At 45.1% G+C, this 13266-nt stretch overlaps 1 protein-coding gene across 3 annotated transcripts in view; it reads right to left on the bottom strand.

Annotated features, from left to right (window-relative positions):
* Nucleotides 1–13266, bottom strand: part of SEC24C (SEC24 homolog C, COPII coat complex component) — a 76850-nt gene that overhangs the window by 42511 nt on the left and 21073 nt on the right. For 2 of the 3 annotated variants that reach the window (XM_030568268.1, XM_030568269.1), the window contains 3 exons: nt 12498–12959; nt 7328–7458; nt 2822–2933 (listed from right to left, as the gene is read on the bottom strand). In XM_030568268.1, the coding sequence (XP_030424128.1) occupies nt 2822–2933; nt 7328–7458; nt 12498–12959 (705 nt within the window). Of the gene's footprint in view, nt 1–2821; nt 2934–4832; nt 4902–7327; nt 7459–12497; nt 12960–13266 lie in introns of all 3 variants that reach the window. The other variant, XM_030568266.1, reaches the window with a different exon arrangement.

Consider the following 13266-nt stretch of genomic DNA (forward strand, 5'->3'; position numbering starts at 1 on the left):
TTGTTGTAAGTGACAGTTTGCCAAGTTAGATAGAACGATATTAGACAATTGGTAAAAGGATGGTTGGTTGGAAGTGGTGTTGGCAGCAAGAGTTGGAGGAGGTTTGTCAAGCCCTGGACCAAACCTTAAAATCTGCTGTTCAGATGTTGATTGTTGGGATGTGGTGGGTTGGGAAGAGTTTGATCTGCATTTGGTCGGTCTCTGCCTATGTCTCTGGTGCTGTGTGTGCGGGGCCTGTCTGGGATGCTGTGATGTAGAATACCTGCCTTGTTGTTTATGTTTTGTTGCAGGTATATAAAATACTAAGATCTGAGAGTTGCCCTCAAATCTTTCAATGAGTGGAGCGACTTGTCAGTCTTACCAGCAAATAGTTTTGGACCCTTGAAGGAAAGGCATACTTCAGAGCCCCCTACCAGGGAGCAAAAACACGTGGTATTTTCTGTTCCAACAGATGTGAACAAATCCACCTGGGGTGTCCCCAACCTCTGGAAGATCACCCTGACCACCTCTGGATGGAGCAACCACTCGTGGAAAGACGAGAAGGTTCTGCTGAGGCGATCTGCTAACACATTCCTGGCCCCAGGCAGAAGTTGGGCTACCAGATGGATGGCATGCCGCACACAAGTCCCAAAAGCGGAGAGTTTCTTGATAAAGAGCCAAAGACCTGGCTCAGTCCTGCCTGTTGATGTAATATATTGCAGTACTGTCTGTCAGGACCTGCACCATCCTGCCTTTCAGGTAGGGCAGGAACGTCTGGCAGGCTGGGTGAACCGCTTCGAGCTCCCTGAGATTTATATGATGGTTCCTGAAAATGTGCCTCTAGAAGGAAGATTCTGGCTCGAGTGGAGTCAAGAGCCGCCCCTATGAACTCTATTCATTGCACTGGCCATAAGGTCGAATTCTTTTAGCTTACCAACAGGCCCAGGTCACGGCAGGTGGAACGTACCAGATCAAGGCTCCACTGCACCAGTTCCCGAGATCTGTCCTTGATGAACCATGGGGGTGAGTATACAAAGCCACTGCCTGATCCGGGTAGGACAACTACTGGGTTACTGGGGGAGGCCCCAGGAAATCATTCCTCGTGGGGAAAGAGGGTTTTGGGGTGGGCGTTTGCTCCTCTCCCCTGGCTTCCGAGTAAGCCTTGTGCACTGAGAGGCGCTGCAAGTTGCTGCTCTGAGATGGTGGCCGAGGAGTGGATTGATGGAGACATCGGCATCACAAGCATGCCCCACGCGCCCCAGTAGGGCCATTGCGCCAGCCACTGGCCTCGCTGCCACGACAGCATCGTGAAGGTGAACGCAGCCTCAGGTGCCCAACTGCACTGATGCTGTCGCAGTGAAGGGCTGAATTCCCTTTCTGTACTGGAGAAATCACCTTCCGGTGACCACAGAGAGGACGCAGAAGCTTGCATCTGGTGGCTAACCATTGCTGCGGGAGACCGGTGCCTCGAGTAGGTGGATCAGGGACAGGGGGATCAGTACCACAACACAGACCACTCCCATGGTCTGGAAGACTGAGATCTACACTAAGGAGACAGCCAGTGGGAGGATGATCGGTGTTGGTGGTACGATGACTGGTGCCTTCCTCAGGGCAACCCGCGTTGAGAGGGCAGAGACCGCGACTGCAATGCCAGTGATCTAGGAAGTCCTGTAGAAGACGGAGACCTGGGACGTAGAGATAGAAAACGCTTTCTCGATTCCAGAGACCAGCGTCTTTTGCTGACCCTCCCAAGGGGTCTTTACCGCAGACTTGCCCTTGCCTTGACCTACGACAAACATGGTACTGGCAACACTGGTGGAGGCCTCTGCTCTCTGGGCACTGGGAAAGCCTGTGAAGGCATCAACCCTGTCACCAGTGTGGGTCTCCTACCGCTTTCTGGAGTCAGTGGCGGATCCCTTGGGGAGCAAGGGGGAGCCCCATGGGGGGAGAAAGAGGGGAGATCCCCATGCGGCTCCAGTGTGGGCTGTTGGCTCAAACTGGGAGAAAAGTTGTTACAGATGCAACACTTACAGATGCTTCACATATGTGATTCTCCAAAGCCCTTGAGGCAATTGCTATGGGGGGTCACTAACAGACATAGGCCTGTTGCAGTCAGAGCAGGCTTAAAACCTGGAGACTGGGGCACGCCCTGCTTGGGACAAAGTGCCCCCTGGGACACTCTCTCTAACTACACTACTTACTAACTGCTGCAAACAAACTATTTACAAGGCCCTAAGTGTCGAAGACTGGAGTAAAAGAACTGCTAATCCTTGCTATGCAAGGGAAAGGCACTCTGACTACCACCATGAGCGGTAAGAAGGAACTGGGAGGGTGTAAGGCCAGCGGCACCTAATATACTGATGCATGAGTGCAGCACTCAAGAAGGCACCACAGCTGACCCTATGGATATCACTAAGACAAAAATCTCCAACGGCCGCACACATGGGCACGTGCATACCTAGAATGGAATTGACAGCACGTGCATACATAAAATGGAATTGACATGAGCAAGCACTTGAAGAAAAAAACTTTTTTCCTGGCTTTTTAACACACTTTTGCCTTTCCCAAGGAAGTGTCAATTGTTTTTACTTGTTGATTAGTTCTAGGTGGACAAAACATCCAATGGAGCCCAAGTGAGGGCTCTACTCATTTCACTTGTGACCTGAAACAGAATTTAAACTCAGGCCTCTATTGGTAAAAAGCTAGTGCATTGGCCTGGGCATCACAAAGGGAACATTCCTCAGACTTCTCCATTAAGAATGTCTGACAATAACGTAACTGGATCTCTGGTAATGTGCTTTTTTGGGGGGAGGACTTACGGAGGGAGTGAACAGTATTTTACCTTGATCTTTCACCAGAAAATTGGTAGTAACGAGGGGTGGGACCTGCCCTCTAACTCCAGTGATGAATGGCTCTGATCCACGGTTATTTCTGTCGTCTTCAATTACTTGGATCTAGAATGAAAGCAGCTTGTTAGCCACAGCAGGCTCCATTTCATGAAGACATGGGTGGGGGAACACAGAATCTGGAGTTACAAAGCAGTCAGGCAGGACTAGGACAGCCATTTACTAGCTCTAAGAACTGAGAAGCCTAGACCTAGTTTAAGCTTTACCAAGCAGTCAGCCCTTATTGTTTACAAATTGGGAATAAGACAAGAGATGGGTTTATTTCAACAACAACACACACGTACATTTTAACCCCCCCTTCCCAGTTTTCTGTTTTAATTATTTTGAAGATTGGAATGTTTTACATTGGAAGATCTGATCTGGACTCACTTAAAGCAAAATTTGGGCCAAGAAAATAATTTCTAATAGTAGTCTGCTCTTTACTGCTCTCCAGTATACTCTGTTGCAACTACAGTCACAGCCAGATCTCTCCAGCAGCTTTGTTTTAGATTCCAAATATCTTTCAGCTTGCACTTCCTTTTTTGCCTGCCTTTTCTTTCTGAGCTGTTAAGTTCTCAGTATTTTCACAAAGTGAAGCTGTTCCACTGTATATCTGATTAGACTCTGACCTAAAGTATTATGAAAACTCAGAAGGAATTTGATCATTTCTACATATTGCTCACTCTAGTTCATACTTTGAGCTTTTGGGACTGAGGCCAGGCTGCAACTCAGATCATTCAAGCTGAGTGGACAGGATGGTAATAGTGTTAAATCCTCTAGTTACCGTGATAAACTTGTTTAAAAGAATAAGTCTAATTAGAGATAATGCATTATGAAGTTCAACAGCACTTTTGCATTAAAAGTATCCACTGAACTCTGCCACAGAACGGGAGATTTATAGAAAGATTCAGCCCCTGCAACTACCTTTTCACTACCAATGCCAAGTCGAGTTTAAGCATTAATCTAGCACTGATCCTACTAAATGATCCATTCCCCTCAAATTATATCCCTCAATTTGCAACCTATTTTAACATGCAGAGTGTTATACAGCAGAGTTCTTGTTACCCTTATACAGTACATGTTTTAAATTATGCAAGTGGAATGCTCAACCACAGAATCAGACAGTGATCATTCCAGGAAAAATCTCTTCTCAAAACTCTACAGACTCACTGAAGTTGGTGTCATCACTGATTAGATATGAGTCATGTGACCAACTTTAGCCAATCACCAGTAAAGCAAAAATGATATTGGGGTAATAGAAAAATCTAATCCACCATTTTCCTCCAATCCAAAAGGTAGATACTTTTCATTTTAAAAAGATTCTCGAGGCACATTTCTAATTGTAAAATTGAACATTTTAATTTTTAACAGTGGCGTAGGATCACAGATAATGAAAGAATGTTTATAGCTCCCCATGCCTCAGAGGAAGTATGCTAAGGCATTCAGACGAGGAATTAATGTAAAAACAAAAACGGTTACTTCAAAAGTGAGACAATGCATCAAACACTGCCCAGTGTTGGCACCTCAAGAATAAACAGTAAATAAAGTCAACTTACATAGGTAGAAAAGACTACCAATAAAGAACTGTGTGTACTTGTAATGAATATGGTATGCAGAAAGAATATGTGCATACTGCATTTTTCATGTTATAGATGTCCCCACTGGAATCTGATGTAGGTAGGTATTTTGCTTTTAAAGGTCAGACAACGTGGAGGGGAGACATTCTTCATAATCTGCTTCCAAAGTGCTGTCCACTTTCTATTGCCCCTTATTCATGACATAGGAAGTGATTTAATGACCAGTCCCCATGTGGTGGTTATTTTATTCATTTTGATGAGGTAAGCAGAAAGGGGTGGGAAAGAAGGATAAAAGATTAACACTGAAGGGTTAGTAAGGTGAAGCTTATGCAGCAAACATGCACAGGTGGTCACCAACACACAGATGACAGAAGACAGACACTGCACTTACTGGGCTAGGAATTGCATCTGGGTCTATTCTGTGCCTGGGTTTCTGCTGGGGTGGCAGCTCACTGAGTTGCTTTTTTTTTTTTTTTTTTTTTTTTTTTTTTAAGTAACAGAGTGCCACAAAAAGAAAAACAAAGAAAGAGTAATAAAACAAAAAGTAACAGTGTTACTTCTCTCTGCCAAAATTTATAGCACTGGAGTTAGATATATACATTTGTACAATCATGCAACAAGAGGAAAAGAACACATCTGCTTCCTTACTACACATTAATCCCAGAATCTGTCTTGCCATTGAACAGTTCTTGGGTTCTGAGCATTACGTTGGCAGAGAAAATGGCTCACATGCTTGTTTTGTTAGAATTTGGGGATTTACGCTTTGAGAACATGCTGCAATGGAGGCACTTGATGCAAGTTTCTTGAGATTTAATTTAGTGAAAGAGGAGAGAAGCAAGCAAAGGTATAAAAATGCCCCCATTCCGTCCAAAAAGTAAGTCCTGAAACACGCACAAACATCAAATCAAAAACCAGAAAAGCCTAGGACTTCAATACCGTTAGCTAGATCAGGTGGTAACATGAAGCCAGATTAAAAAGGCAAGTGTAAAATTAAACTAAGTGACTAAAACCATTGTCCTGAAAAAGTTTGTCAGCATCAGAAGCAATTGTGGTCTTTGGAAACATCAACTCAGCAGAATCAGGAGGAGTGGAGGATAAGCCTAAGAGGCTAGTGGTAGGAATTATGTATGAGGGACTGCCATTTCACATTGTTGCTTGTTCTTCAACAAAAAAACTTCAAAAACAGACTCCCAACGAAAAACTGCAGAACTGGAATTAATTTGCAAACTGGACACCATCAAATTAGGCCTGAATAAAGACTGGGAGTGGGTGGGTCACTACAAAACCTAAATTCCCCCTGCTTATCTTCTCACCTTCTTGTCAACTGTTTGAAATGAGCCACCTTGATTACATTGGCCTCATTAGCACTACAAAAGTGATTTCCACCCCTTCTTGTCAACTGTTGAGAACAGGCCACTTCCGCTTTAATTGAATGGTTCATTTAGCACTGACCCCCCACTTGGTAAGGCAACTCCCATCTTTTCATATGCAGTGTATTTATACCTCCCTACTGTATTTTCCACTCTATGCATCTGATGAAGTGGGTTATAGCCCACGAAAGCTTATGCCCAAACAAATTTGTTAGTTTCTAAGGTGCAACAAGGACTCCTTGTTTTTTCTGATACAGACTAACACAGCTACCACTCTGAAACCACTCCCTTGCCTGCTTTTTGAAACCTCCCCTCTGTAGAGGGTTAAAATTTGAGAAATAGCTCATCCTTCAACTACTAGTGTCTCACGATTCTGCACAGAATGTTCTTGCCAACAGAGTTAACTAGCTGCTTTGAAGTTACATCCAGAAGAACAGGAAAGACGCCACACTTTGGCCCATACCTTAAATAAGCAAAATATCAGCAAAGCTGGACTAACTGCTATGGTGTTATGTATTCAATCAGTTCCTGTCATGATTGCGTAACAGTACACTTATAATGAATGGCCCACCATACTACAAACAAGTTCTTCGGGCCTCCTCAAATTGAACCATCATTGGTTTCTAAATCAATTGTTTATATCCCTCTTAGAAGCTGGGTAATCTCAGTGTCAGATAGAATTAATGCAGTTTTGGGACCTACGTCAGTCAGTCAACTGTTTCGGACTGAGAAATGGGAGGTTTTCAAAATTTAGGTGACAATTCCCACAGGACATTTGATCATTTTTAAGGCAGGTCACGCGTTGTGCCTAAACCTGCAGACGTAGGCCCTTTCAAAGATCCACTAACAGAAACAACAGCACACAATGATCAAATTCTGTTCAGAGAGAGTGACAATATGTACTACTTTGATAAATCAGTGTTCACTTGAAACAACACAAAAGCAGAAGTATGGGGAGTAAAAAGCTTGTAGTCTAAACAGAGTCATCAAGAGAGGGGATGAAGGTTGCTTCTGAGGAATTCTCCCCTTCCCACATACTAACATGGAACAAAGCAGCACCCTGAAAATTAGTGCTATAAATTCAGGATTTCCAATGCCATAGGGATAATGAGCTGTAGCACAACTGTAGTTATATAGCAGCTTCCATCCAAGGTCCCAATATTCTTTACAAACAGTCTCAATGACTGACTGAGGCAGGTAAATATCCCATTTTTCAAGTAAAGAAACAAAGGGAGAGAGGGGCTCAGTAATGTGTTCAAGACCACACGGAATCAGTGATGGAGTTGGGAATAGAACTCAGATGTCCTACACCCAGTTCCATGCCCTAATCACTAGACAATACTGTTTCTGGTAAACCAGAGGTTACATTCTCAGAACCTCTCCGTTCACGGGCAGAAGTATGAAGAACAAAGTCAACAGATAGAGTGTTGGGACCTGTTTTTGGCATCCATCAGTTTGATTTATAAGATGATGTTTTATGGGGAAGTACATGTTGGTGAGAACTGAATTAACTTACAGGGCTAGGAATGGAATCCGGATCCAAGCGTTTTGGCGGGGGAGGTGGTGCAGGTTGACTCCCGTAATTTGGTGTTCCTGGATAAGCACTGCCATAATTTGGTTGTGGGCCCCTAACCTGTCCAAAGGAACCTGAAAAAGAGACAACAGAATGAAAGCATATCTAATTGTTCTGTATTTGTACAGTGCCTTGCACAACGAGGTCCTGGGTCCATGACTAGGGCTCCCTGGAGCTACTTTAATACGAATAATACTAAACACTTCCTTTCTTAACCAGTTTTTCTAGTTATCTTAATCCAAAAATGGACAGCGACCTGCCCTTCACGTAATTAGGATGGAAGAGATTTATCAAAATTCTTCAGTTGTAATCTGTCTCTCTAGCAGAGTAGTCCAGATTTAATAGTGATTTACATAATCCATTTTTGGAACCTGTTTCAGAAATGGGAAGAACTGGTCCTTTACCTACTCCCTTAATGGGTTAGATCTGCATTAAAGCCTCTATGAAAACACAGGCTATGCTGCAGATCTGGCTAATATAAACTATGACCAAAGCAGTCCAGTACCTCACACTGCACCAACAAAATAAAGAAATACTGACAGAAACGTGTCAGACAGTTTTTGTGTTGCCTGAGATTAGCACAGATTAAAACTCTGCTATTCTGATTTGTTTAGTTTTTAAATTGCATGCATTTCTTTCACTTTGCTTTACACTTTCTTAATGGAAATGCCTGGGGTGGTACACGGTTATATTGGCTGCAAAAGACACAGAAGGCAATATATAGGTAGATAGCTATGTACCTGCTACTATTCTCTTACAAAACTGATAGTTCTGACCAGCAGTGTTCTTAAACACTTGGGCCACATCTACGCTACCACTTAAGTTGGCAAAATTTATGTCCCTCAGGAATCTGGAAAAAAAAACTACTCCTCCTGAACGACATGCTTCACCAGCGTAAGTGGTAGTGTGCACAGCGCTATGTCAGTGGGCGAACTTCACCAGCTGACATAGCTACCGCCACTCTTTGGGCGTGGTTTTACTATGTTGATGGGAGAGCTCTCTCACGCCGGCATAGAGTGGCTACACGAGCGATCTTACAGTGGCGCCGCTGCATCAGTACAGCTGTGCCTGCTGTAAGCTCACTAGTGTAGACACAGCCTAAGTGACGTGGACAATAATTCACCTAGCCGATTGTAAAATGCTGCAGGGAACTTCTTCCTGATCCTTGCAGCTAGCTATCAACATTAAGGGTCACAATCATTCAGAAGAAAATGTAATAGATATTAATGAAGTCATTCTCACCACCACCCCTGCAATGAAGAAGCGTACTTGAAAGGGAGCAACAAATTCAAAGGGATAAAGTAACCTGATCACAGAGAGCGCTTCAGTCAGGGTTAGAACTCAGATGCATCTCGCTCTAAACCCCATGATCAGCAACCATACCACTCTACAATGCAGTGATCAACAGCAGGCAACATTACAGGAGGAGAAATGTAGATATTGTGTTTAAAATATGTCTTTTCATAAGTTCTAAATTTACTGCTCTTTAGTTCACCAAGACAGACAAATCAAGGCATAAGGAGATGGAAGAAGGAAGCGATAGAAGGTGGGAGAGTAGAAATCCATTTTCAACGTTACCAACCTTTCCATAAACATGCAGGGTGTGGACATTTTAATCCCCAAGCACCAATATTTAATTTTTGTAAATTCCCTACTTCTAAATATAGGAGAAAGCAATGTCAACTTTACCAACCAAAGCACAATATATTTAATTTGAATTGGAAGAGCTCCTTAGGGCAGGAGACCATATTTTATTCTTGTAAAGAACAATGCAAACACATGGTGCTAAACAGTAAGCAATAATTTTGTACCAATGCAAGCCAGAATAATTTTTTTCTAATTCAGTTTAACTTAGCACGTACATTGACCGAGAAGCATGGAGTAAACACTAAACCTCCATTAGGGATACATCCACCAGTGTGATCTCAGGACTCTCCTCTAAACTCTGAGCAAGCTACAGGGAACATTTTAGTGAAAAAAATGCAGCCAAGAGACCAACAGACACAAATCAAGAACCAGATTTCAGATCTTGCACCTAAAATTCAGACAATGAATTCACACTCTTCAGCAGTGCAGAAAGATCATAAAATCATATAAGATTAGGGTTGGAAGAGACCTCAGGTCATCCAGTCTAACCCCCTGCTCAGAGCAGGACCAAACCCAACTACATTATCCCAGCCAGGGCGTTCTCAAGCAGGGCCTTAAAAGTCTCCCAAGGATGGAGATTCCACCACCTCCCTAGGTAACCCATTCCAGTGCTTTACCACCCCCCGGTGAAATAGTGTTTCCTAATATCCAACCTAGACCTCCCCCACTGCAACTTGAGACCATTGGCTCCTGTTCTGTCATCTGCCACCACTGAGAACAGCCGAGCTCCATACTCTTTGTAACCCTCTCTTCAGGGGGTTGAATGTGACTATCAGATCCCCCCTCACTCTTCTGCAGACTAAACAAGCCCAGTTCCCTTAGCCTCTCCACATAAATCATGTGCCCCAGCCCCCTAATCATTTTTGTTGCCCTCCGCTGGACTATCTCCAGTTTGTCCACATCCCTTCTGTAGTGGGGGGCCCAAAACTGGATGCAATATTCCAGATGGGGCCTCACCAGTGCCAAACAGAGGGTGATAATCACTTCCTTTGATCCGCTGGCAACACTCCTACTAATGCAGCCCAATATATCATTAGCCTTCTTAGCAACAAGGGCACACTGTTGACTCACATCCAGCTTCTTGTCCCAGGTCCTTTTCTGTACAACTGCTGCTTAGCCAGTCGGTCCTTAGCCTATAGCAGTGCATGGGATTCTTCAGTCCTAAGTGTAAGATTCTGCACTGTCCTTGTTGAATCTCATCAGATTTCTTTTGGCCCAATCCTTCAAATTGTCTAGGTCACTCTGGACCCTATCCCTACCCTTCATCATCTCTACCTCTGCCCCCAGCTTAGTGTCATCCACGAACTTGCTGAGAGTGCAATCCATCCCATCATCCAGATCATTAATGAAGATAATGAACAGAACCAGCCCCAGGATAGACGACAGGGGCACTCTCCTTGATACCGGCTGCCAACTAGACATTGAGTCATTGATCACTACCCACTGAGCCCGATTAGCCAGCTTTCTATCCACCTTATAGTCCATTCATCCAATCCATACTTTAACTTGCTGGCAAGAATACTGTGGGAAACCATATCAAAAGCTTTGCTAAAGTCAAGATATATCACATTCACTGCTTTCCCCATATCCACAGAGCCAGTTATCTCATCGTAGAAGGCAATCAGGTTGGTCAGGCATGACTTGCCCTTGGTGAATCCATGTTGACTGTTCCTGATCACCTTCCTCTCCTCCAAGTGCTTCAAAATGGATTCTTTGAGGACCTGCACCATGATTTTTCCAGGGACTGAGGTGAGGCTAACTGATCTGTAGTTCCCCAGATTCCCCTTTCTAAAGATGGGCACGTTTGCCTTTCTCCAATCGCGCAGGACATCCCCAGGTTGCCATGAGTTTTCAAAGATAATGGCCAGTGGCTCTGCAATCATATCAGCCAATTCCCTCAGCACCCTCGGATTCATTAAGCTGGACCCATGGACTTGTGCACGCCCAGCTTTTCTAAACAGTCCTTAATCTGGTCTTTCACCACTGAGGGCTGCTCACTTCCTCCCTATGCTGTGCTGCCCAGTGCAGCAGTCTGAGAGCTGACCTTGTCTGCGAAGATCGAGGCAAAAAAAGCAGTGATTACTTCCAGCTTTTTCCACATCACCTGTCACAAGGTTTCCTCCTGCATTCAGTAAGGGTCCCACACTTTCCCTGATCATATTCTTCTTGCTTACATACCTGTAGAATCCCTTCTTGTTACCCTTCACATCCCTTGCTATCTGCAACTCCAATTGTGCTTTGGCCTTCCTGATTATACCCCTGCATGCTCAAGCAATACAGTAACTCCTCACTCAACACTGTAGTTATGTTTCTGAAAAATGCAACTTTAAGTGAAACAATGTTAAACAAATCCAAATTTCCCCTAAGATTTAATGTAAATACAGGGGGTTAGGTTCCAAGGAAATATTTTTGGGGCAGACAAAAGACATTATATACTGTACAGTACTGTACTGTGTTGGGGAGGTGCCCCGGCTTACCCCCTAAGGCTCAGTGCTGGGGGTGCAGGATCTGGAATGGAGTTAGGGTGTGAGAGGGTGCTCAGGGTTGGGTGCGGGAGGAGGCTCAGGGCTGGGGCAGGCAGAAGGTGCACAGCACTTATCTGGGGCAGCTCCTGTTTGGTGCAGGGGGTGCGCAGGTGGCTCTGGGAGCCATGATTCTGGGAGCTGCCGCCCCCTCCCCCCCAGGCCAGGCAGGGCCACTGGAACACAGGGGCTTTAGGGGCTGCAGGGCCCTGGGCTAAGGGGGCCCCAGGGCCCTGGCCTGCAGCTCTAAAGCCCCTTTCAGAATGTGGCCCTGCGAGCATGAGCTGGAGGACTCAGGAAGAGCAGGGGCAGCCATGCAACCAGTGACCGGAGAGAAGTGGCACTTTCTGGCTTTGAAGGGGAAAGCGCCACTTCTCTCTGGCTGCCCTGTAGCCCCTAAGGCCCCTGTGTTCCGGTTGGCCCTGCCTGCTGGGGGGAGAGGAGGGCAACTTTCCTGCTCGCTCCCTCCCTTCCTAGAAAGTCCTAAGCACCGACATACAGCTGTTTGGCGGCAGGCGAAGTGCTGGGAGGGACGGAGGAAGGGAGGGGGAGGAAGCAGAGAAGAGGAACTTGTGCAATGCTCCCTTGTAAAGTCAGCCAAACGACGTTATAAGGGAGCATGGCACAACTTTATATGAGTATGTTCCCCTGGAGCAGTGACGTAACTTTGAAACAACATTAAGCGGGAGGATAGTAAGTGAGGAGTTATTGTATTTTTATATTCCTCCCTAGTCATCTAAGTTTCCACTTCTTGTAAGTTTCCTTTTTGTCTGGAAGCTCACCGATGATCCTGCCTTGTACATACCTAATGCATTTGGAAGAAAGACATTCTCTTCCTTCAAGAAGACAGCAATTCCTCTGCAACTCAGTAACTAATACCACTGATTCACTCAGACTGCACATTACCTTACATCAAGTATAGAAGGAGCAACGGAATGACTTACCATTCTGCTGCATTTGGTATCCGGACTGGGAAGGATGTGTGGGAGGAGGTGGTCCCTGGAGGCCAGTCATTGCAGGCCCTGACATGGATGGATGAGGTGGTGGTGAGGACACATGATTAGGCTGGGATGTTGGTAATCCAGTTAGAGCCTGTCCAGATAACTGTGAGCCTTGCATTGTTGAAGGTCTTGGGGCCCCAGTGGCAGAAGGGTAACTGGAAGGTTCAATCCCTGTGGAGCAGGGAGGTGGGAGAAAACCAGGGGCTTGAGGGCGGTGCTGGGCTGACAGTGGTGGACCAGAAAAAGCAGGTTGCGCCAGGGAAAGACCCTGAGACAGGCTGGTAGGAGGCAATCCATGGGTCATGGTAACTGGAGGGGGGCCTTGGCTTGAAGAGTAAGATGTGTAGAGACCAGATCCTGTCACAGTAAAGTTTCCTGAGGCTGGAGGAACTGATGTTGGGGGACCTGACGAGCAGAAAAGTTATTGCCATTATTTGCTTTCACAAAGACAAAAAACACCTGAATTAAGAGAGCACAAACAAAATCTATGCCCTCTAACTTACCTGATCTCTACCTCAAACTACACTCTGCTCCTAAATCCAGACCAAAACCCTCAGTGAAAGCCCTTCTGAAACTAGGATCGGAAAGGCTGAGGAAGATGAAGTTCCTAAAAAGTTCCTGAATCATGATCACACCTCCCAATGATCTTTGATTCTAGGAACATTTGTAATTCATTTCATGCTGTTTAACATTGTGAGTCTTTTCATTAATG

Source organism: Gopherus evgoodei, chromosome 7 (genome assembly GCF_007399415.2).
Source record: "Gopherus evgoodei ecotype Sinaloan lineage chromosome 7, rGopEvg1_v1.p, whole genome shotgun sequence".
Taxonomy (NCBI): domain Eukaryota; kingdom Metazoa; phylum Chordata; order Testudines; family Testudinidae; genus Gopherus; species Gopherus evgoodei.